Here is a 21,506-nt window from a genome sequence, read left to right as displayed (position 1 = left end):
GTGGGGCACGGGGGTGCTGGCCACGGAGATGGAGAGATAGTGGGGTCAAGGCTAGTTTTAGAGGCAAAATTGGCAGGACTTGATTGTGGTCACTGAGAGAGAAAGAAAAGCTAAAATAATGCCCACGGGTCTGGACCCCAGCAGGCAGGCAAATGAGGTGCCATTTACCGAGATGAGCAGGCTCAGCAGGCGGGTGTTTTCATTGGCGACCCCCACCCCTGAAGCTGAGTCTGGGATGAGGATTTTCATGCCAGCAGTTTCTGTAGGAAGTGAAGTGAGGCAGGAAAGAGAAGACATCCCATAGAGGGCGTGTTACCGAGCACATTCCCACCGGGGACAGTTGTTCACCGCAGCCAAAGAAATTCCAGGAAACTCCAGAGTAAAATGTGCACCTCGGAGTCCCCCATCCCAGGGCCAGTTGATTGAGGCCTGTGCTCTAGGATCACCAGGGCCCCCGCGTTTTATACCACCTTGGGGGCAGGCACGGCAGTCCCCGGTGGCCCGAGAAGGACTCAGGCACAGAAATGCGGCGGCTGGCAGGGGTCAGGCAGGCGGGCTCTGAAGTGACAGGGGAAGGGGATGCGGGCGGGGCACCCACAGCACCTGCTGCACACAGGTCAGGGGGCATCACGAGTCTGTAGCTCCAGCTTGAACATGTCAAGGTGAAGAGGGAAGACAGCACGAGGGACTAAGTGGGAACAGCCATTGAGATAGGAGGAGAGCAGGAGAGCAGGTGTGTTGGGGGTCATGTGGTGAGGGGGCTTCCTGAAAGGAGTGGTTGGCCTCCCCACATGCCCCGGGGCAGTCAGATACGGGCAGAGAAGGGACCCGTGGAGGTCATCATCTTTGATGAGAGCCATACAGTGGAGAGAAGGGGTAGAAACCAGACTGGAGAGAGGCAAAGAATGGAGGGGAAGGCCAGGCGTAGACAGCAAGGACAGACAGCTCTTTCAAAAGTCTTGGCTCTAGGGTGGCTGCCTGGCTCAGCTGGTAGAGCACGTGACTCTTAATCTCAGGGTCATGAGTTCGAGCCCCACGTTGGATGCGGAGCCTCCTTAAAATCAATAAATAAAGAGTCTTGGCTCTGAAGGAAGGCCAATACGTGTAGCAATAGCTGGGGGGAGTATAAGGTCAAGGGGGTGTTTTTGAAGGTAGAAAATTCTAGAACACATTTGTCTGTGGAGTAGAATGATCTGTGCAGAGGGAGAGGAGGGACTGATGTAGCAAGATAATGCATGGCCCTGGGAGGAAGTCCTTGGGAGGGGTGGGGCCGGGCAGGGCAGGGCTGCGGTGATGGGTTGGGGGGGAAGGGTCTCGTCCTGTGGGACCAGGAAGGAGGGAGGGCAGGTGGGTGGATTTGGGAAGATGGGCAAAGTCCTGACTGGTAGTCTCGATTTCTTCAGCAAGCGTGAGCTGAAGCCCTCGGCTGTGGAAACGGAAGTGGGGTGCGGGTGGGTGGAGAGGCTGGAGGTGTGAAATTGTTGGGGAGGATGGAGACTCAAACCAGACAGAGAAGCCCAGTGGAGTGAAGTGCAAAGTGTTAAGGGCAATTTCGTGGTCTGTGACCATGAATCGACGCCAGGTGGACTCGTGGCAGCGTGATGCTCTTTGATTGCAGCCTGTGGCTCTCGGTGCCAGCGGGAAGAAGCCGTGGGGTTGAGCCAGCGTGAGGGAGGGAGGCACCAGGGCACGCAGTGGAATCTAAGCTAGCCTGGGAAGGAAGTGACACCCAGACAGGACGATGGAGAGAGAGAGAAAGTGGCTACAGGAGATGGGGCCTGGCCAGCACCTGGCTCAGGGGGTGCCTCCTGTCACCACAGAGGCTCCAAGCAAGCCCATCACGGTGACCGTGGAGGAGCAGCGGAGCCAGAGCGTGCGCCCCGGGGCTGATGTCACCTTCATCTGCACAGCCAAGAGCAAGGTGGGCAGAGCCGTGCGTGGACATCAGGGGAGGGCGGCTCTGGCTTCTAGTGTCTCTGAAGTTCGCCTCTGACCGCCATCCCACCCTCCTTACCCCGCCTGCAGTCTCCTGCTTACACCCTGGTTTGGACCCGCCTGCACAATGGGAAACTGCCAGCCCGAGCCATGGATTTCAACGGCATCCTGACCATTCGCAACGTACAGCCGAGCGACGCGGGCACCTACGTCTGCACGGGCTCCAACATGTTCGCCATGGACCAGGGCACAGCCACACTGCACGTGCAAGGTACACCATTCACTTCCACACCTGGCCCACCCACCCACGGCCTTCCCCCGTGCCCGCCGGGACTGGCGACCATTTCTTCATTCAGCTGACAGTTTGTGAACAGTTTGTGTGCCTGGGCCTGACTAGACTCTGAAGAGATGGGGGGGGGGGGGGGGGACAAACAGGGGCTCTGCCCTCCTGCACCACGTGTTCTAATAGGGAGACAATAAGCATGGGAACACCATTTGCACCTACGTGGCTGGAACTGGAGGGTATCGTGCTAAGTGAAATTAGTCAGTCAGAGAAAGACAAAAATCCTAGGACTTCACTCATATGAGGACTTTAAGAGACAAAACAGATGAACATAAGGGAAGGAAAACAAAAATAATGTAAAAACAGGGAGGGAGACAAAACAGAAGAGACTTTTAAATATAGAGAACAAACAGAGAGTTGCTGGAGGGGTGGTGGGAGGAGGGATGGGGTAAATGGGGAAGGGGCATTAAGGAATCTACTCCTGAAATCATTGTTGCACTATATGCTAACTAACTCGGATGTAAATTTAAAAAACTAAAACAAGTTAAAATAAAATAAAAAAAATATAAGCATGGGAACAAATGAACAAACAACGGAATTTCACACGGTGATGAGGGCCGGGATAGGAACAGACAGTGAGGTGGGTGAAGGGTGGCTACTTTCCATGGGGTGGTCAGGGAGGGCCTCCCTGAGGAGGTGACGTCTGGGCTGAAAGCTGAAGGAAGAGGATGTGTTCAGCCACTTGAAGAGCTGGCAGAGAGTGTTCTCGGCAAAGGAACCAACACGTGCAAAGGCCCTGCAGCAGGTGCATGTTGATGTGTTTGAGGATCGGCAGGGTTAGCGTGGCTGGAGCTGTGGGAAGGGGGTAGGTAAAGAACGTGAGGCTGTGGGCAGAGGTGGATCACAGCACAGCAAGGAGTTCGGATTTTATTCGAAAAGCCCTGGGGAGCCACCAACAGGCCTTAAATGGGGAAGTATCAAGAACCATGGACATTTTTAAAAGTATTTTTTTAATGTCTGTTTATTTTTGAGAGAGAGAGAAACAGAGTGTGAATGGGGGAGGGGCAGGGAGAGAGGGAGACAGAATCGGACGCAGGTTCCAGGCTCCGTGCTGTCAGCACAGAGCCCGACACGGGGCTCGAACTCACGGACCGTGAGATCGTGACCAGAGCCAAAGTTAGACGCTTAACCATCCGAGCCACCCAGACGCCCCTGGCACCCGGGGACATTTTAAAAGCTCCCACGGCCACGAGGGGCTGGAGTAGAACAGAGACCAACAGCAAGGGGGCGCTCCTCACCCTGCTTCTCACATACTGCTTCTTCCTCCCCCGTCAGCCTCGGGCACCCCGTCCGCCCCCGTGGTCTCCATCCATCCGCCGCAGCTCACCGTGCAGCCCGGACAGCTGGCCGAGTTCCGCTGCAGTGCCACCGGGAACCCCGCGCCCACCCTCGAGTGGACAGGTGAAGCCGTGGCAGGACTGACGGCAGGGCCTCCCTCCCCTGGATGTGGGGGGCCAGGGGCGGGACTCCAGGCTGTGGGACCTACCACCCACAGGGCCTGGCGGTGCCCGGTGGGTGCTGATGCCACCCCTTTCCGTCAGGGGGCCCTGGCGGCCAGCTCCCTCAGAAGGCACAGATCCACGGCGGCATCCTGCGCCTGCCAGCCGTCGAGCCCTCGGATCAAGCCCAGTACCTGTGTCGTGCCCTTAACAGTGCCGGGCAGCACGTGGCCAGGGCTGTGCTCCACGTGCACGGTGAGGGGACACGGCTGAGGGTGGAGCTTGGGAGCCCGCGGGCAGTCCAGAGAGATGTCCTCACAGGCCTCTGTGTGCAGGGGGCAGCGGGCCCAGGGTCCAGGTGAGCCCAGAGAGGACTCAGGTACACGAAGGTCGCACCGTCAGGCTGTACTGCAGGGCCGCAGGGGTGCCCAGCGCCACCATCACCTGGAGGAAGGAAGGGGGCAGCCTCCCCCCACAGGTGAGGAACTCTGTCTGGGCCGGCCCGCAGGCTCAACAGGGTCACGGCACCTACCTACCGCCTTCCTTCCCCGTCTCCCCTTCCTACCAAGTCTTCTCCCCCTTCCGGTTTCCTTCACTTCCGAAACGGCGGCCTGCTCAGACGTCCTGTTCGGCGCACCCGGGCAGGTAGCGGCTGTTGGCCTCTTGCTTAGCCAGCCGCCTGGCTCTGCCCTCCCTCGTGTCCAACTACCCTTTCTGCCCCCTTCCCCCATCCTCGCTGGCTAGCCCTTGCCAGGCTGCCTCGCCCCCCCGGGCGGCTGACCCTTCCCACCGTGTGGCAGGCCCGGTCCGAGCGCACAGACATCGCCACGCTGCTCATCCCGGCCATCACAGCTGCCGACGCCGGCTTCTACCTCTGCGTGGCCAGCAGCCCCGCGGGCACCGCGCAGGCCCGGATCCAAGTGGTTGTCCTTCCAGGTGCGGGGCCTCTGGGGACTAAAGGAGCGGGGAGGGCAAGCCAGGGCTCCCCGAGGCCTACTCAGTCCGCCGCTGATACCCCCCAGGTGCCAGCTCCCCGCCAGTCAGGATCGAGTCCTCATCGCCTTCGGTGACTGAAGGCCAGACGCTGGACCTCAACTGTGTGGTGGCCGGCCTGGCCCACACCTCCATCACGTGGTACAAGCGAGGGGGCAGCCTGCCTCCCCACAGCCAGGTATGAGGGCCCTGGAGCCTGCGGTGAGGGACCTGGGAGTGATCCTCCTAGGCAGAGGCTTCACACGGCCTGGACGCCCTCCACGAGCGACGGCCAGCCCTTATTTCTCCCCCTGTCCAGCTTCTGTCATGGGGCAGCCCAGAGTGGAGCCAGTGAGAGCCTGATGAGTGACTCACTAAGGCTCAGAGGAAGTGGTGACTGCAGCCCCTCCTTACCCTCACACACCTGCGTCCCAACCTGTCCCAGGTGCATGGCTCCCGGTTACGGCTTCCCCAGGTTTCTCCAGCTGATTCTGGAGAATACGTCTGCCGAGTGGAGAACGACTCAGGCCCCAAGGAGGCCTCCATCGTCGTCTCTGTCTTCCACAACACCCACCCAGTCCCTGGCTACACCCCAGGTGAGGAGCCAAGTGGGCCCGGGCAGAGGCCAAGCCCTAGGATCTCCCCACTGATGCCAGGGAAGGTGCCGGTGGACTCTTCCATGACAACCAGACAAGAGGGGGTGCTCCAGGGGGGCTTTGGGGATGTGAGGGGACTAAGGGTGGGGATAAGGTTGATCTGGCTTACCTGGGACCCTACGACGAGGATACTGTTTCAGATTTCGTCAGGAAGCAGCAGAGTCAGGATTAAACACTGAGTCGGGAGTCAGGCTGACCTGGGTTCAAATCATGCCTCTACCCCTTATCAGCTTTGAACTGGTTATTTATTCCACATTTTAGGGACTCAGTTTTCTCATCTGTGGAAGGGGGACAAGACCACTACCCTGTGGTGTGAGCAGATGACAAACACTCTCCAGGAGAGACTTGTAACATTGTTGTCTGCGTCCCTCGGCCTGGCCTGGGCACTGAAGGGCTCTGGTTGCCTGTAGGCCATAGCAGCTTATCCTAATCAGGAAGTCATGGGTGGGCAAATGGGCCTCGAGTCCAAAGTTGGAGGTGAGGGTGACAGAAGGAGGGGCCTGACTGACCATGCTGAGGTAGAAAAGCATGGTCCCAGCCTTAGAAAGGCCTCCCATCTGCCCTCCCAAGCCAGGCCCTGGTCATGTCCCTGGGTGCTCTGCCCCAGGGCTGCAGGACTGGGGCTCGGGAGCCCCGGCCCCTTACCAGTTCCTCTGTGCCAGCTCCTGGAGGAGCCCCAGCTCCGGGCAGCACCCAGCTCATCCGCATCGAGTCTTCCTCCTCTCACGTGGCTGAAGGACAGACCCTGGACCTGAACTGCGTGGTGCCCGGGCAGGCCCACGCGCAGGTCACATGGCACAGGCGTGGGGGCAGCCTCCCCGCCCGGCACCAGGTACAGCCGTCCTCGGGACCAGCCTTCTGGAGGGGTAGATGGGGCCCCTCTGGCCCCCTGCCAACCCTCCCGTTTGCATTCAGACCCATGGCTCGCTGCTGCGGCTGCACCAGGTGTCTCCAGCCGACTCGGGCGAGTACGTATGCCGTGTGGTCCTTGGCTCTGGGCCCCTGGAGGCCTCCGTCCTGGTCGACATCAAGGCCTCCGGCTCCCCTCCGGGCTCCATCCCTGGTGAGTAACTGCCCAAGGGCAGGGCAAGCGGAAGGGGCTGAGGGCCTTTCAAGGTGCTGAGGTCCTAGCGGCTCCTGCTGCCATTGGGAGGGTGGGGGGAGGAGGCCCACGCTGGAGCTGGAAGACCCCATCTTCCTCACTTTTCTCTGGCCACACAGTGCCTCGTGTTTCTGCTCCAGCCTCTTCCTCCTCTCTCCCAGCCTCAACTACCCCCTTCTCCCCCACTTCCTTGCTCCCTTCCGCAAGGCTTAGCCCCTGCCCTGGCCCTCCACTCAAGGTGAACCAAACCCAGGCCAGCAACCCCCAAACATAGGAGCCTGTCCTCAGAAGACCAGGCCTGTGTGGCTCCGAGGTGGACCGTTCTTGCCCCCTCTGCCGGGGATCGTCTGCTACCTTTGCTTCGTTCCCCACAGCCCCAGGACCTGTCCCCCCTGTCAGGATCGAGTCCACATCCCCCACAGTGGCCGAGGGGCAGACCCTGGATCTGAGCTGTGTGGTGGCAGGGCAGGCCCATGCCCAGGTCACGTGGTACAAGCGTGGGGGCAGCCTCCCCGCCCGGCACCAGGTACACAGGGGCAGAAAGGTGGGAGGGGCTGGCCAGGCCGAGCTCTGGGCAGTAGGTTGAGGGGGTCTTGGCCCCTGAGCTGGGCGGCTGGCAGTTCCCAGCTCAGAGGAGCAGAGCAGGTGGGCGTCTGCTAGGCTGTGGGAAGCCTCGCTCTCACACCCCTGCCCTGGCTGCCCAGGTCCGCGGCTCCCGCCTGTACATCTTCCAGGCCTCGCCAGCCGACGCAGGCGAGTACGTTTGCCGGGCCAGCAATGGTATGGAGGCCTCTATCACAGTCACCGTAACCAGGACCCAGGGGGCCAACTTTGCCTACCGTGAGTGACACCACCAGGTTGGGCCGGGATGGAAGACGGGGCGGGGCTGGGCAGGGGCAGCCCTAGCGAACTGAGTGACTGGTGACCCTCCTGTCCCCCAGCTCCGGGCAGCACCCAGCCCATCCGCATCGAGTCCTCCTCCTCCCACGTGGCTGAAGGGCAGACCCTGGACCTGAACTGCATAGTGCCTGGGCAGGCCCACGCCCAGATCACGTGGCATAAGCGTGGGGGCAGCCTCCCTGCCCGGCACCAGGTACAGGCCTGGAAGATGGACAGGCCAAGAAGGAGACAGGAGGGAGGCCCTGGGTGGTGGAGGTCAAGGATGGGGAAGGCTGAAGTCTCCTTGGAGACAGGGGAAGCCTTGGACCCCATCGCACAGGTGGATAGATAGTACAATGATTAGGGCCCAGACTCTAGGACTGGCCAGCCTAGGTGTGAATGCTGCTTCCCCCACTTACTAGCCTATGACCTTGGGCAAGTTACTTAAACTCTCTGTGCCATAGCTTCAACATCTGTAAAATGGTATCTATCCTACAGAACTGTCTTAAGGATGAAGTGAATTAGCGTATGTGCAAATTGCTCAGAGATCTGGCACACAGAAATTGCCGAGCTGTTGTTACCATGGTACCGTTAGCGATGATTAATATTACTGTATTTTATAGACTTTAGGATGCTGTAGATTGCAAGATGCAATATTAGTTTTTGTACGTCTAAGGACAAAAAGCTGCCCGTTATCATTGTAAAGTTATTGACTGTAGAATGTGTCTTGATTTCAGAGACATTAAAAAGTGTGTTAGGGCACCTGGGTGGCTCAGTCAGTTAAGCATCTGACTTGATATCAGCTCAGGTCTTGATCTCAGGGTTGTGAGTTCAAGCCCCACGTTGGGCCCCATGCCGGGTGTGATGCCTACTTAAAAAAAAAAAAAAAAAAAAAAAGATGCGTCTTAGACTTGATGGAAGGTGGTATCAGGGTTTGCTCAGTTCACCATGGCTTCTCCTGACCACCCTCTACCCTTGGGACGAGGCCTCCCCTAAGCAGGACAGAGCTGATGGCCAGGACTCAGAGGTCAGAGAGTGAGGCAGGGGGGCAGGTTATAGGTGCAAGGGTCCCATGAAAGCCCCCTCTGAGCTCACCTCCATTCCGGCCAGACACACGGCTCACTGCTGAGACTACACCAGGTGTCCCCAGTTGACTCGGGCGAGTATGTGTGCCGCGTGGTGGGTGGCTCGGTGCCCCTGGAGGCCTCTGTCCTGGTGACCATTGAGCCTGCAGGCTCTGTACCTGGTAAGCAGCACTGGGGGTAGGGCAGGGCTAGGGGCCCAGCCGCGGGAGACACTGGCAGGATCCCATGAGACCCCCCCACCTTCACTCACATCCACCTCACCTCCCCTCTTAGCCAGGGATTGACCCTCTGCCTTCTCTCCCCAGCGCTGGGGGTCACTCCCCCAGTCCGGATCGAGTCATCCTCCTCCCATGTGGCTGAAGGGCAGACCTTGGATCTGAACTGCCTGGTTGCTGGGCAGGCCCATGCCCAGATCACGTGGCACAAGCGAGGGGGCAGCCTCCCCGCTCGGCACCAGGTAGGAGGAAGAGAGCTAAGGGGGAGCCTGAAAGCCCCTCATGACTACAGAAGAAAGTATACAGGCTTTGACTTTAGGCATATCTGAGTTTAGACACTGTTCTGCCAGTTTGCCTGCTGTGTGACTTTAGGCCAGTCGTCTGACTTCCTTGATCTTTAGTTTCCTCCTCTGTCAAACGGGCTCACACTGCCTACCTCACCTGCCCCTCTTCTTCTCATTGGACCCAGTCCCGACGTTGGGGCAGGGGAATTGAAGGGTCATAAATGGTGGTTTTTCCAGAAAGAGCTTCTCTCAAGTCCAGTTGGCTGGACTGGCCTGGGAGGGGCACCAGGGAAGGGAACAGGAGCCTGGCTGTGAGCCCCACAGCCTGACCCTGAGCCTGCCTTCCTCCTGGCCCTTCCAGGTGCATGGCTCGAGGCTGCGGCTGCCCCAGGTGACCCCAGCCGACTCTGGGGAGTACATATGCCGTGTGGTCAGCAGCTCGGGCACCCAAGAAGCCTCAGTCCTTGTCACTATCCAGCAGCGCCTTGGCCCCTCCCACCGTGAGTGTCTCAAGGGTCCTAACAAACAGTGGGGGAGCCACTCCAACCTCAGTGGCTCCCACACCCTGCCTCCCGTCTCACCCTCCCAGCCCAGGGCGTGGTATACCCCGTCCGCATCGAGTCCTCCTCAGCCTCCCTGGCCAATGGACATGTCCTGGACCTCAACTGCCTGGTGGCCAGCCAAGCCCCGCACACCATCACCTGGTATAAGCGTGGAGGTAGCCTACCCAGCCGGCACCAGGTATGGAGGCATTGGGTGGTGGTGCAAAAACTGGGCACACTGGCGCTGATAGGATTCAGGAGGGGTTCTCAACACCTTTTCTGTGCTCATTCAGTCATTCAGCAAACATGGAGTGTTCTTACTGGATGGGCCCTGGGCCAATGCCGACAAAATACGTAGATCTCACTGACCTCAGTTGGATCCCATATTTCAATAGAACATTCTATGATTTACTCACTCACTGAATGCCCCTGAGAATAGCTCTGGGCCAAGTCTGCACCTGGCACCAAGGATTCCAAGTGGAGTGAGGAGACGCCTGCCCTCAGGGGGCTCACATGGTAGTGAATGGGGTGGATATGCCCTGTGACAGCAGTGTCATAGAAGCCACAGCAGGGCACTGGGGACTCACCAGGAATGGCCTCAGCAGTCTTTTGGCACAGGTGAAAGGTGAGAACAGTCCAAGGCCAGAGACACTGTCCACCCCAGCCTAGAGCCTCAGGAAGGCTGCTGAGGGAGTTCTGAAGGACGTCCAGGGGGAGGCCAGCCCAGACGAGGCAGGGAGTCTCCTGGAGTCCAGGGCAGCGGCCCCGGAGACACGGGGGTGCTACATCCACCCACTGACACGTGTTCCCCCTCAGATCGTGGGCTCCCGACTGCGGATCCCCCAGGTGACACCTGCAGACTCTGGCGAGTACGTGTGTCACGTCAGTAACGGTGCCGGGTCCCAGGAGACCTCACTCATTGTTACCATCGAGGGCAGCGGCTCCTCCCATGGTGAGAGGGCACAGGGCAGGGGATCCAGGCAAGTGGGCGCAGGGGGAGGCAGAGCGGTCCCTGGAGCCATCACTGTTGTCTGACTCTGGCTGTGTGGTCTGTCCTTCTCTGTCTCCAGTGCCCAGTGTCTCCCCACCAATCAAGATCGAGTCCTCGTCCCCCACCGTGGTCGAAGGACAGACCTTGGATCTGAACTGCGTAGTCGCTGGGCAGCCCCAGGCCACCATCACGTGGTACAAGCGTGGGGGCAGCCTTCCTGCCCAACACCAGGTATGGAGTGGAGCTGTGACAGTGAGGCCAGAACCCCTACCTGCTGGGGCAGGCACTGCAGGGACAGCCCCAGTGGGCAAAGGACTGGAAGGGAAGCAGTAGCTGGCAGCCCCGGGGCGGCCCTCCCTCTTGCCCTTGGTTGACGGAGGGTAGCCTCAGCCAGTCTGAAGAGGGAGGCCTGGAAGGAGTCCTGAGCTAGCTGGTGACTTCTTGGCCCCTCGACTCCTCTCCTCCTTCCCCGTCCCCGCCAGGCCCATGGCTCCCGCCTACGGCTGCACCGCATGTCTGTGGCTGACTCCGGCGAGTACGTGTGCCGGGCCAACAACAACATCGATGCCCAGGAGGCCTCCATCGTGGTCTCAGTGTCCCCCAGCACTGGCAGCCCCTCTGGTGAGTCTGAGAAAGGACTGGAGACTCGAAAAACAGTGCTCCCTGGGGAGTCAGCGGTCAGAGCTCTCGGCTGAGGGTGGCAGTCCAGGGCAAAGGCTCTGCAGAAAAGCGCCTGGGTTCAAATCCTGCCTGCACCACTAAGAGACTTGAGTGAAGTCCTCTCCTCTCTCAGCTTCGTGTTCTCATCAGTGAAATGGGGATGCCCGTCATTCCAGCCTCACGCTGCTGTCCAATATGGTGGCCGCTACAGTTAAAGTTCGCCATTCGAGTGCTCAGTGGCCACACGTAACATGGCTAGTAGCACAGTACTGGACGGTACAGAAGATAGAGTGCTTCCATTCTCACAGAGAGTTCATGAATTTTGCGAAGAGTAAATGAGTTCTCACACACGAAGTGCCTGGAACAGCGCCTGGCATGCTCCCAGTGCTTAATAGGTGTTCACTGTTATTATTACCTTGAGCAACAGGGATTTTTATGGCTGTGGCTCCTACCAACCCAGTTGTTCCCAAATCTGCTGTTTCTGTGCCCGCAGTCCCTGGCGGTACGATGCCCGTCAGAATCGAGTCGTCTTCCTCCCACGTGGCTGAAGGGCAGACCGTGGATCTGAACTGCGTGGTCCCTGGCCAGGCCCACGCCCAGGTCACGTGGCACAAGCGCGGGGGCAGCCTCCCCACTCACCACCAGGTATGGGAGTTGGGGGCAGGAAATGGTGGGAGGGTTGCTGGATGGGGGGGACCCTGGTCGGAGTCTCTGCCCCCCTCCCCCCAGATCTACTGAGGAAGGAGGTCCGGAGCCTCTGTGGGGCACAGTGCCTGCCTAGGTCAGAGGTCAAACTTTGCCTCCAGCCTTCCAGGACTCCCGACTGCCATCTCACTCTGCTGCTCTGTTTCCCCACCCTGCCCCCCGGCTCAGGCCCATGGCTCACGGCTGAGGCTGTACCAGGTGTCCCCGGCTGACTCGGGCGAGTACGTGTGCCAGGTGGTGAGCAGCTCAGGCCCCCTGGAGGCCTCAGTCCTGGTCAACATCGAGGCCTCTGGCTCCAGTGCTGTTCCTGTCCCTGGTAAGGGTCCCTGTGGTGGGGCTGGGAGGCTGGAGGAGGGAGGAAGGGAGAGGAACCAGCAAGCAGAGGTTGGGAGCTAGGTCAAGTGGGATTTATCTCTCGTGCCTGAGGACCAGACTTGGGAATCTGGCATATGTGGGCTTGAGTCCCAGCTCCTCTGTCCATGCTCTGAGATGTTGTGCAAGGGACTCTCTCCGTGCTTCCCTTTCCTTCTCCGTAACATGGAGATGGCAGAACTCTTGCGACAATCACATGAGTTCCCTAAAGGCTGGAACTACACCTCTGGGGGTACGTGAGGGAGACTGGCGTGGTGCCCCGACAAAAATCTTTTATATTAGAGAAAACAGCAACACATGAAACCTGTCATGATTTCGGGGAAATCATTGCCTACAACAGGGCTAAGTTTTTAAAGGGTTTTGTTAAGTGAATCAATTGACAAGAAAATGTAAAGTAATTAACAGCACAAGTTATATGTGACTATAGCAGATGTGATAGCAGAACATGAATTGCTAAGTAAAGAACATGATCTGGCACTTAACTAGGTGCCGGGCCCTGTTCTGTTTACACATTAACTCATTTCATCCTCATAGAAACTGTTTGAGGTAGGCATGATTGTTCTGTTCATTTTATAGATGGGGAAACTGAAACACAGAGAGATGAAGCCGCTTTCCAAAGGTCACACAGCTAATAAGTGGCAGGGCTGGGTTGTCTGTGTGCATTTTTAAGTTTATTTATTTTAAGAGAGAGAGAACGTGCACCTGCGCATGAGCAGGGGAGGGGCAGAGAGAAAGAGACAGAGAGGGAGAATCCCAAACAGGCTCCATGCTGTCAGCACAGAGCCTGACACAGGGCTTGATCTCACGAACTGTGAGATATCAAGAATTGGATGCTTAACTGACTGAGCCACCCAGGTGCCCCCAGAGCTGGGTTTTGAACCCAGGCAGTCTGGCCCCAGAGCCTGGGTTCTTAGCCACACATTGTTCAAGTTTGAGAAAAATGAGTGATCTGTGTGGAGGTGCCTGGTCCTGAGCCCTGGCCACCCGTGGTGCTAGGAGCACAAGAGGAGATAGTGGGGCCATTGTCTGGGGCGGGGCCAAGAGAGTGATGAGCCATTTCCCCCAGGCCAGCCTAGCTGCCCCAGGCCTCAGGGGAATGGGCAGTGGGAGGGGAAGGGAGCAGGGGGGATGGACGGAGGCCACCTCTCAATATGTGGTCTGGCCTCTGGTCTAAAAATCTGGGCACCCAGGGGTAGTAGGGGTTGAGGGCAAAGGGGTGGGAGTCCCAGCTCACTGACCTCTTCCTGTGCCTCAGCCCCAGGCGGAGCCCCACCCATCCGCATTGAGACCTCCTCCTCCCATGTGGCCGAAGGGCAGACACTGGATCTGAACTGCATAGTCCCTGGACAGGCCCACGCCCAGGTCACATGGCACAGGCGCGGGGGCAGCCTTCCTGCCCGGCACCAGGTACAGGAGCTGGAGAAAGTGGGATGTGGGCACTCCTCACCCCACCCCACCCCACCCCACCCCACCCCTGCCCAACAGTCCTGCCTCGATCTAGCCAGGAGGGAAAATGCTTCCAACATCCTGGGCTTTGGGAAGACTGCACCAGGAGACCGCTGGGAGTCAGGAGGTCAAGAACAGGCTGGGCACAGCAGAGCCACCACCAGCCTCCGAGCACACTAATGCAATTAAAAAAGGGCACGTGTTACTCAGGACACTAGACCACCTCCTACCATGAAAAGTCGTGCTCTTCAGTGTCTAAGGTCTTGGGGTTGCCTTGCATAGGATGCAGCCTTCATAGCTTTAGTACATGTTGGTCCTGGGGTGCGTGTACCGGGACCTGCCAGCTCCCCAGCTCACTCTTGCCTTGCCCTGACCTTGGCCAGGTCCACGGACCCCTGCTAAGGCTGAATCAGGTGTCCCCGGCTGACTCTGGAGAATACTACTGTCAAGTGACCAGCAGCTCAGGCACCCTGGAGGCTTCTGTTCTAGTCACGATTGAGGCCTCCAGCCCAAGCCCCATTCCTGGTGAGTGACAGCAGCAGTGGGTGATGCTGGGGCACAGGCGTGGGGAATCCCTTCCTCTCCCTGCTCCTCCCTGCTTTTCCAGCAGGGCTCTGGCTCTCAGTTCCGTGAATGTCCTCCAGCCCCTCCCCACAGCCACCGGGGACCAGCCTGGGTCCTCACCATGGCATCTTGTCCTCCCCCAAGGAATGGAGACCCTTCTTAGGTCAGTGGCACTGAGTCCTGTCAGTGACCCAAGCCACTGCACCTGCAGGATTAGTGGCATTCACTGCCACCACCTTTAGTCCCTGCCTTCATCCCCAGGAGCCTCACCCTTCTCCCCCACCCATTGTGCCCACAGCCCCAGGACTGGCCCAGCCCATCTATATCGAGGCCTCCTCCTCCCACGTGGCCGAAGGACAGACCCTGGACCTGAACTGCGTGGTGCCGGGGCAGGCCCACGCCCAGGTCACATGGTATAAGCGTGGGGGCAGCCTCCCCGCCCGGCACCAGGTACAGGGGCCTGATGGGCAGGATTCCAGGGCAGGCAGCGTTCAACCTGCGTTTGCTTTCTGCACCCCAAACCTCATGCTAACCCTAGCCTCCCCTGGCACCCCAGGGGATAGAGTAGTTTTGGGAGCAGAGCATGGGAGTGAGGGGTCTGGGCGTTCTGGTCCTGCTGCTGACTTGCTTCCTGAGGCAGCTTTCTCCTCTATAAATTGGGTCGGTTGGACATGTAGGATCCAGTAAATGAAGTTCCCTCACCCCTCCCAGCTGGAGCCCCGGGTTCCTGAGACCCGAGGGAGAACTCGGGTGCTGGTACAGTGGGCCTGGGCACTTGCTCTGCCCCAAGTGCTATGGCCTGATGGCTGTGCCCTCCTCGCTCCGACAGACCCACGGCTCCCGGCTGCGGCTCCACCACGTGTCCCCTGCTGACTCCGGCGAGTACGTGTGCCGCGTGGTTGGCGGCTCAGGCCCTGAGCAGGAGGCTTCCTTCACAGTCACTGTCCCACCCAGTGCGGGGTCCTCCTACCGTGAGTGTGGCAGATGCCACGGGCAGGGGGAGGAGGGGAGACCGTGGAGCTGAGGCAGGGAGGTCAAGCCAACCCGGCCCTCCTGAGCCCAGCCCTCTGCCCGCCTCGTCCCCCAGGCCTTAGGAGCCCCGTCATCTCTATCGACCCGCCCAGCAGCACTGTGCAGCAGGGCCAAGATGCCAGCTTCAAGTGCCTCATCCATGACGGGGCAGCCCCCATCAGCCTCGAGTGGAAAACTCGGAACCAAGAACTGGAGGGTGAGCCCAGGGAGGGCTGCAGGGTGGGGCGGGTGTGTGTGTGTGTGTGTGTGTGTGTGTGTGTGTGCGCGCGCGTGCGTGCTGGAGTCAGGTGCAAAGGCGTGGTGATCACCATCGTGGGTGGGGCAAAGGCACCAAACTCACCTCTGGGTGAGGCCCCTCCCCTCTGGGGCCTCACCGTCTCCATCTGGATGGTGAAGGGGCTGGACTTCCATCTTCCACCTGGGACCCTGTGAGTCACATACACCCAGGCTGGAGGGGTCGGGGACGTGGGGCAGAGCTACGCCCACTGGCAGCACCAAGGCATGAAGACGACCTCACTGACCGTGCCCTGCCCAATGCCGACCCCACAGACAATGTCCACATCAGCCCCAACGGCTCCATCATCACCATCGTGGGCACCCGACCCAGCAACCACGGTGCTTACCGCTGCGTGGCCTCCAATGCCTACGGCGTGGCCCAAAGTGTCGTCAGCCTCAGTGTGCACGGTGAGTGGTGTCTACCCCCTGGGCTCTGCCTTCCTGTTTCTAGCCCTGATTCTGAGCTCACAACCTCCTAAGTTTAAATTCTGCTTCTGCCAATGCCCCTCCCTCTCAGGCATTCTCCCTCTCGGAGCCTCCTGTTCTCCACATTGGTGTAGAATAGTGCCCACCTGGCCGCTACTAAGACAGGGGCTGTGACAGTGCATGTGGTGGGCAAAGCCCTGCATGAGTAACAGTGATGTCCTTCCTCTGGGCAGGGCCCCCTACTGTGTCTGTGCTCCCTGAGGGTCCCGTGCGGGTGAAGGTAGGAAAGTCCATCACCCTGGAATGTGTCAGTGCTGGGGAGCCCCGCTCTTCGGCTCACTGGACCCGGATTGGCGCCCCCACCAACCTAGAACAGCGGATGTATGGGGTCGTGGACAGCCATACAGTGTTGCAGGTGAGGCGAATCTTCCCCTGGCCAGGGCCATTTCATCTCTGGGTCTGAGGCCCAGTCAGGGCTCATCCTTGAACAGATGCTCGGAGGAAAGAGTAGTAAATGGGAAGTTGGGTGATGAATGGATGGAGAGACAAAGGGGGGGGCATGAGATAAGTGGTTGGTGGGTAGATTGGAAGATGGTCAGGAAGAAAGAAAGGAAAAGAAGGGAAGGAAGAAAGAATGGCTGGAAGGATGGATGGATGGATGGGTGGATAGGTGGGTAGATGGGTGGATGGGTGGGTAGATGGGTGGATGAATGGATGTAAAGTGGATGGGTGTGTAGATGGGTCAGTGAGCGGGTGGATAGGTAGGTGGGTGGGTGGATAGGGGATGGATAGGTGGGTTCATGGACAAGTGGATGGATGGACTAACGGGATAGATGTTTGAGTGTGAGTCCTCAAGCAGCTAGTCGAACAGGAGAACTAAAAGTCAAGGGAAGGAGAGAGGGAAGAGGTAAAAGCAAGCCAGAGCTGGGGGCTGACGCCAAGGTGCCTATCAGTGCCCACATAACCAGCATCCTTGCTTTCTTCCAGATTTCTTCAGCTAAACCATCGGATGCAGGCACCTACGTATGCCTGGCTCGGAATGCACTAGGCACAGCACAGAAGCGGGTGGAGGTGATTGTGGACACAGGCACTGTGGCCCCAGGGGCCCCCCAGGTTCAAGTTGAAGAAGCTGAGCTGACTGTAGAGGCCGGACACACAGCCACCCTGCGCTGCTCAGCCACAGGTATGGATGGGGCTGGCACACAGTACAGAGGGCAGTGCTGCCCTGGGGCCTGAACTGTAGACACAAGACATCTGGAGATGTTATCGCACCCAGGGAGGGGACTTTGCTGCTGCTGGCATCACCCAGTGATGGCTGAAATGCCCACTCAGTGACTCCCGTGAAGGGACAGGATCACCCAGTCGCTTCCTCACCAGCCTCACCCCCAGCTCATCCCTAGGGCAGCCCGGTGACCCCTGTGGTCTTCCACTCCACAGGCAGCCCCACGCCCACCATCCACTGGTCCAAGCTGCGCTCCCCACTGCCCTGGCAGCACCGGCTGGAAGGTGACACACTGATCATCCCCCGGGTGGCCCAGCAGGACTCAGGCCAGTACATCTGCAACGCCACCAGCCCTACCGGGCATGCCGAGGCCACCATCGCCCTGCATGTGGAGAGTAAGGAGCTCCTCCGCCCTCATTGGGCTGTCCTCTCTGCCCTGTATGGAGCCCTGAGCCAGGCTACACCCTGGACAGAGCCCCAGGAACGCCATCGAGAGGGCCCCGTGCAGCTCAGGCCCCCAGAACCTGCCCTAGCCTGATACCCGCATCCCCTCCTGGGACCCTTGCTTCCTTCATCCCCAGTCCGCTGCTTCACCAAACAGCTTCCCTGGCCCTTTGGCAAGTCACCTGGGTCCAACACCCGCTCACATCCTGACCGCTGCTCTCCCCTGCCCCGACCTATCCGTCCCCCACCCCAGGCCCACCGTATGCCACCACAGTCCCGGAGCACGCTTCGGTGCGGGCAGGAGAGACGGTGCAGATCCAGTGCCTGGCGCATGGGACACCCCCGCTCACCTTCCAGTGGAGCCGTGTGGGTGGCAGCCTCCCTGGGAGGGCGACTGCCAGGAACGAGATGCTGCGCTTTGAGCCCGCGGCCCCCGAGGACTCAGGCCGCTACCGTTGCCGGGTCACCAACAAGGTGGGCTCGGCTGAGGCCTTCGCCCAGGTGCTCATTCAAGGTGAGTGGGGCAGCCCTGGACCAGGCTGGGCAGAAGGGGCTTCTGGGATAAGAGCATCCCTTGAATGTTAGGATGGAGGTTTTCTGGGTCCTGGGAGGTGGAGGCGTCGGGAGTAACACACACACATACACACACACACAACCCCGTGCGTGTCCCCACAGGCCCCTCTGGCTCTGTCCCGGCCACCGCCATCCCAGCAGGATCCGCGCCCACCGTTCAGGTCACACCTCAGCTGGAGACCAAGAGCGTAGGGGCCAGCGTCGAGTTCCACTGTGCCGTGCCCAGTGACCAGGGCACCCAGCTCCGTTGGGTCAAGGAAGGGGGTCAGCTGCCTCCTGGCCACAGTGTGCAGGATGGGGTGCTCCGGTGAGTCGGGGGAGAGGCCATACTGAACTTGAGCACCAAGGTACACACGGGGGCTGTTAAGATACCTGTCCTGTGGGGCTCAGCATGAAACAGTATCCTCAGGCAAGTCACTTCCATTCTCTGAGCCTGAATGTCCTCAGCCATACGATGACTTACATGGGACCAAATGACATTATCTAAAGCATGGGAAAGGTCTTCAGTAAACAGGAGCTCATATTTGCATCCTTATTATTAGGGGAAAGAGAACAGTCTCTGAGGCCAGATGTATACACATGACCCAGATCTCAGCTCTGCTACTCTGTGTGCTCTTGAGCTCTGACCGTAAGGTCTTGGCCTAAAATGGATGTGGTGACATCTACCTGCCTGCCTGTCTGCCTCACTTACCTACTACCTACCTCACGTGGTTAGCGAGAGACCAGAAGCTTACACCATGTGCTAATCTCCAATGGCTTTGAACTCACATGCCATTGCAAAGCATTCTTATCAATTGTTTGTATTCACTGATGTCTTACTATTTTTTCTTTGCAGAATCCAGAACTTGGACCAGAGCTGCCAAGGGACATATGTTTGCCAGGCCTATGGACCATGGGGACAGGCCCAGGCCAGTGCCCAGCTGGTTGTCCAAGGTAGGATGGTAGCTTCCTCTCCTAAGAGCAGAGGATAGTAGGGCGCCTGGGTGGCTCAGTCAGGTGAGCATCTGACTTCGGCTCAGGTCATGATCTCACGGCTTGTGGGTTCGAGCCCCATGTTAGGCTCTGTGCTGAGCACTCAGAGCCTGGAGCCTGCTTCGGATTCTGTGTCTCCCTTTCTCTCTCCCCTCCTCTGCTTATTCTCTCTCTCTCTCTCTCTCTCTCTCTCTCTCTCTCTCTCTCTCAAAACTAATAAACATTGGGGAGCCTGGGTGGCTCAGCCAGTTAAGTGTCCAACTTCAGCTCAGGTCATGGTCTTGCATTCATGAGTTTGAGCCCCACGTCAGGCTCTGTGCTCGGAGCCTGGAGCCTGCTTCGGATTCTGTGTCTCCCTCTCTCTCTGCCCCTCCCCGACTTGTGCTTTGTCTCTGTCTCTCAAAAATGAATAAATGTCTTAAAAAATTGAAATAATAATAATAATGATAAACATTAACAATTTTTTTTAAAAGCCTACAACAGAAATGAGGGGCACAGGGACTATATTCCCCGGGAAGCCCCTGAAATGTCTATGAATAAAGAGAATTATTCGATTGTTTCTTGCTTGTGTCTAGCATACCATAAGGGGGCCTAACAAATACTGCAAGGGAGGGAAGAAGGGAGGTGGATGGAGTGGTGGGTGCTCAGACCAGCCAATGAAAAATGACGTGCAAATGAGTAACCCTGTAAACAAGGGCAAATGAGTGAGTGTGTGCATGAGTGGATGCACGAGAAAGCAAATGAAGAAAGGGGTGGCTGCCAAGGGCCCCGGTGTTCACCTCCTCGGACCAAGCCTGCAGCAGGCTGGCCTCACTCTCACTCTCCCTTTGCTCCCTGCCTCCCCAGCCCTGCCCTCAGTGCTCATCAACATTCGGACCTCCGTGCAGACCGTGGTGGTCGGCCATGCCGTGGAGTTCGAGTGCCTGGCCCTGGGTGACCCCAAGCCTCAGGTGACATGGAGCAAAGTCGGGGGGCGCCTGCGGCCTGGCATCGTGCAGAGCGGGGGCATCGTCAGGATTGCCCACGTGGAGCTGGCCGATGCGGGGCAGTACCGCTGCACGGCCACCAACGCCGCTGGCACCACCCAGTCCCACGTGCTGCTGCTCGTGCAAGGTGAAGGACGGCAGGGACCTCCCCGGGGACAGGGGGCAGGAGGAGGGAAACGGATATGTAGTCCTCACCCACTGGAGCACCTGCTCTGACAACAGAGACCCACAGCCCGATCCGATGGCAGTGACGACGTGAGCACAAAACAGACGTAAAAGAGAGTGAAAAAGGGCAGTGGGTGCAGGGCAGACACAAATCTGTGTTGTGTTCAGAGGCAGCTCCTTTTCACCCCAAACCCTATGACTTGCCCCCAGACTTACTGATGCAAGCTGCCCTGGTACCCCCGTCTCAAGTCCCCAGAGGGCTGCACCACTTTCTGCCGGGGTGTGTTGAAGACTGTCGGGCTGTGGAACCAAGTGGACCTGCCCCTGAGCCCTGACTGCCCAGTGAGCCTCACCTGTAAAATGGGGACGCAGCACCTCCCTTCAGGGGCTAGAGTGAGGATGAAATGAGTCCGGACACAGGCTGGGCTCTCTAGTGGCGGCTGTCATCATGTTGATGGCCTGTGTCTCCTTGCCCGCTCTTAGCCTTGCCCCAGATCTCCACGCCCCCAGAGGTCCGTGTGCCTGCTGGTTCTGCAGCCGCCTTCCCCTGCATGGTCTCTGGCTACCCCACTCCCAAGATCACCTGGAGCAAGGTAAATGCTGGGCAGGGGACGAGCAGGCATGCCTGAGGGGCAAGGTCAGGCCTTCACCATCTCAGTGCCCGCAGGCCCAGGCCCAGGCTTGGCACAGAGTACGAGCCCAGTGTCTGAGGGTGGGCCTGAGGCAAGATGGGAGACAGAGCCCGTGGAGGTGTGGGCCAAGGCCAGGGTCCCAAGTGTGGGTACATTTGCAGCTGGACGGTAACCTGCCACCTGACAGCCGCGTGGAGAACACCATGCTGCTGCTGCCCTCAGTCCGACCTCAGGACGCAGGCACTTACGTCTGCACTGCTACTAATCACCAGGGCAAGGTCAAAGCCTTTGCCCATCTGCAGGTGCCGGGTAAGACAACACCCTCTGGACCAGGCAGTGCCCTGCCCGCTGCCTGCTGGGCAGTGTCTCTAGCTACATTCTCTGCCCGCAGAGCGGGTGGTGCCCTACTTCACACAGACCCCCCACTCCTTCCTGCCACTGCCCACCATCAAAGATGCCTACAGGAAGTTCGAGATCAAGATCACCTTCCGTCCTGACTCAGCCGATGGTGAGCAGGAGAGGGGCTGCTTTGGGGAGCCTGGGGCAGGTTTCTCTTGGAGTAACCACCATTACTGTCTGAGCCCTGGT

The 21,506-nt window shown here is 58.9% G+C and overlaps 1 protein-coding gene across 12 annotated transcripts in view; it reads left to right on the top strand.

Moving 5' to 3' along the window:
- Positions 1-21,506, top strand: part of HSPG2 (heparan sulfate proteoglycan 2) — a 98,423-nt gene that overhangs the window by 68,485 nt on the left and 8,432 nt on the right. For 9 of the 12 annotated variants that reach the window (XM_040464194.1, XM_040464150.1, XM_040464186.1 and 6 more), the window contains 38 exons: positions 1,821-1,921; positions 2,026-2,206; positions 3,554-3,679; positions 3,820-3,972; positions 4,053-4,195; positions 4,518-4,653; positions 4,740-4,888; positions 5,135-5,285; positions 6,008-6,177; positions 6,261-6,408; positions 6,822-6,973; positions 7,152-7,287; positions 7,389-7,540; positions 8,437-8,572; positions 8,717-8,868; positions 9,272-9,410; positions 9,500-9,651; positions 10,269-10,404; positions 10,523-10,674; positions 10,926-11,064; positions 11,597-11,748; positions 11,977-12,124; positions 13,436-13,587; positions 14,010-14,151; positions 14,489-14,640; positions 15,020-15,161; positions 15,278-15,418; positions 15,772-15,906; positions 16,158-16,339; positions 16,912-17,107; positions 17,362-17,541; positions 17,844-18,104; positions 18,266-18,470; positions 18,999-19,096; positions 19,982-20,248; positions 20,770-20,879; positions 21,080-21,227; positions 21,310-21,426. In XM_040464194.1, coding sequence (XP_040320128.1) covers positions 1,821-1,921; positions 2,026-2,206; positions 3,554-3,679; positions 3,820-3,972; positions 4,053-4,195; positions 4,518-4,653; positions 4,740-4,888; positions 5,135-5,285; positions 6,008-6,177; positions 6,261-6,408; positions 6,822-6,973; positions 7,152-7,287; positions 7,389-7,540; positions 8,437-8,572; positions 8,717-8,868; positions 9,272-9,410; positions 9,500-9,651; positions 10,269-10,404; positions 10,523-10,674; positions 10,926-11,064; positions 11,597-11,748; positions 11,977-12,124; positions 13,436-13,587; positions 14,010-14,151; positions 14,489-14,640; positions 15,020-15,161; positions 15,278-15,418; positions 15,772-15,906; positions 16,158-16,339; positions 16,912-17,107; positions 17,362-17,541; positions 17,844-18,104; positions 18,266-18,470; positions 18,999-19,096; positions 19,982-20,248; positions 20,770-20,879; positions 21,080-21,227; positions 21,310-21,426 — 5,832 coding nt within the window. The remainder of the gene's footprint in view (positions 1-1,820; positions 1,922-2,025; positions 2,207-3,553; positions 3,680-3,819; positions 3,973-4,052; positions 4,196-4,517; positions 4,654-4,739; positions 4,889-5,134; positions 5,286-6,007; positions 6,178-6,260; positions 6,409-6,821; positions 6,974-7,151; positions 7,288-7,388; positions 7,541-8,436; positions 8,573-8,716; positions 8,869-9,271; positions 9,411-9,499; positions 9,652-10,268; positions 10,405-10,522; positions 10,675-10,925; positions 11,065-11,596; positions 11,749-11,976; positions 12,125-13,435; positions 13,588-14,009; positions 14,152-14,488; positions 14,641-15,019; positions 15,162-15,277; positions 15,419-15,771; positions 15,907-16,157; positions 16,340-16,911; positions 17,108-17,361; positions 17,542-17,843; positions 18,105-18,265; positions 18,471-18,998; positions 19,097-19,981; positions 20,249-20,769; positions 20,880-21,079; positions 21,228-21,309; positions 21,427-21,506) is intronic. The other 3 variants (XM_040464157.1, XM_040464167.1, XM_040464177.1) reach the window with 3 other exon arrangements.

Source organism: Herpailurus yagouaroundi, unplaced genomic scaffold, assembly GCF_014898765.1.
Source record: "Herpailurus yagouaroundi ecotype Mexico unplaced genomic scaffold, PumYag 77, whole genome shotgun sequence".
Lineage (NCBI taxonomy): Eukaryota > Metazoa > Chordata > Mammalia > Carnivora > Felidae > Herpailurus > Herpailurus yagouaroundi.
This window is presented reverse-complemented; position numbering and strand designations above follow the sequence as displayed.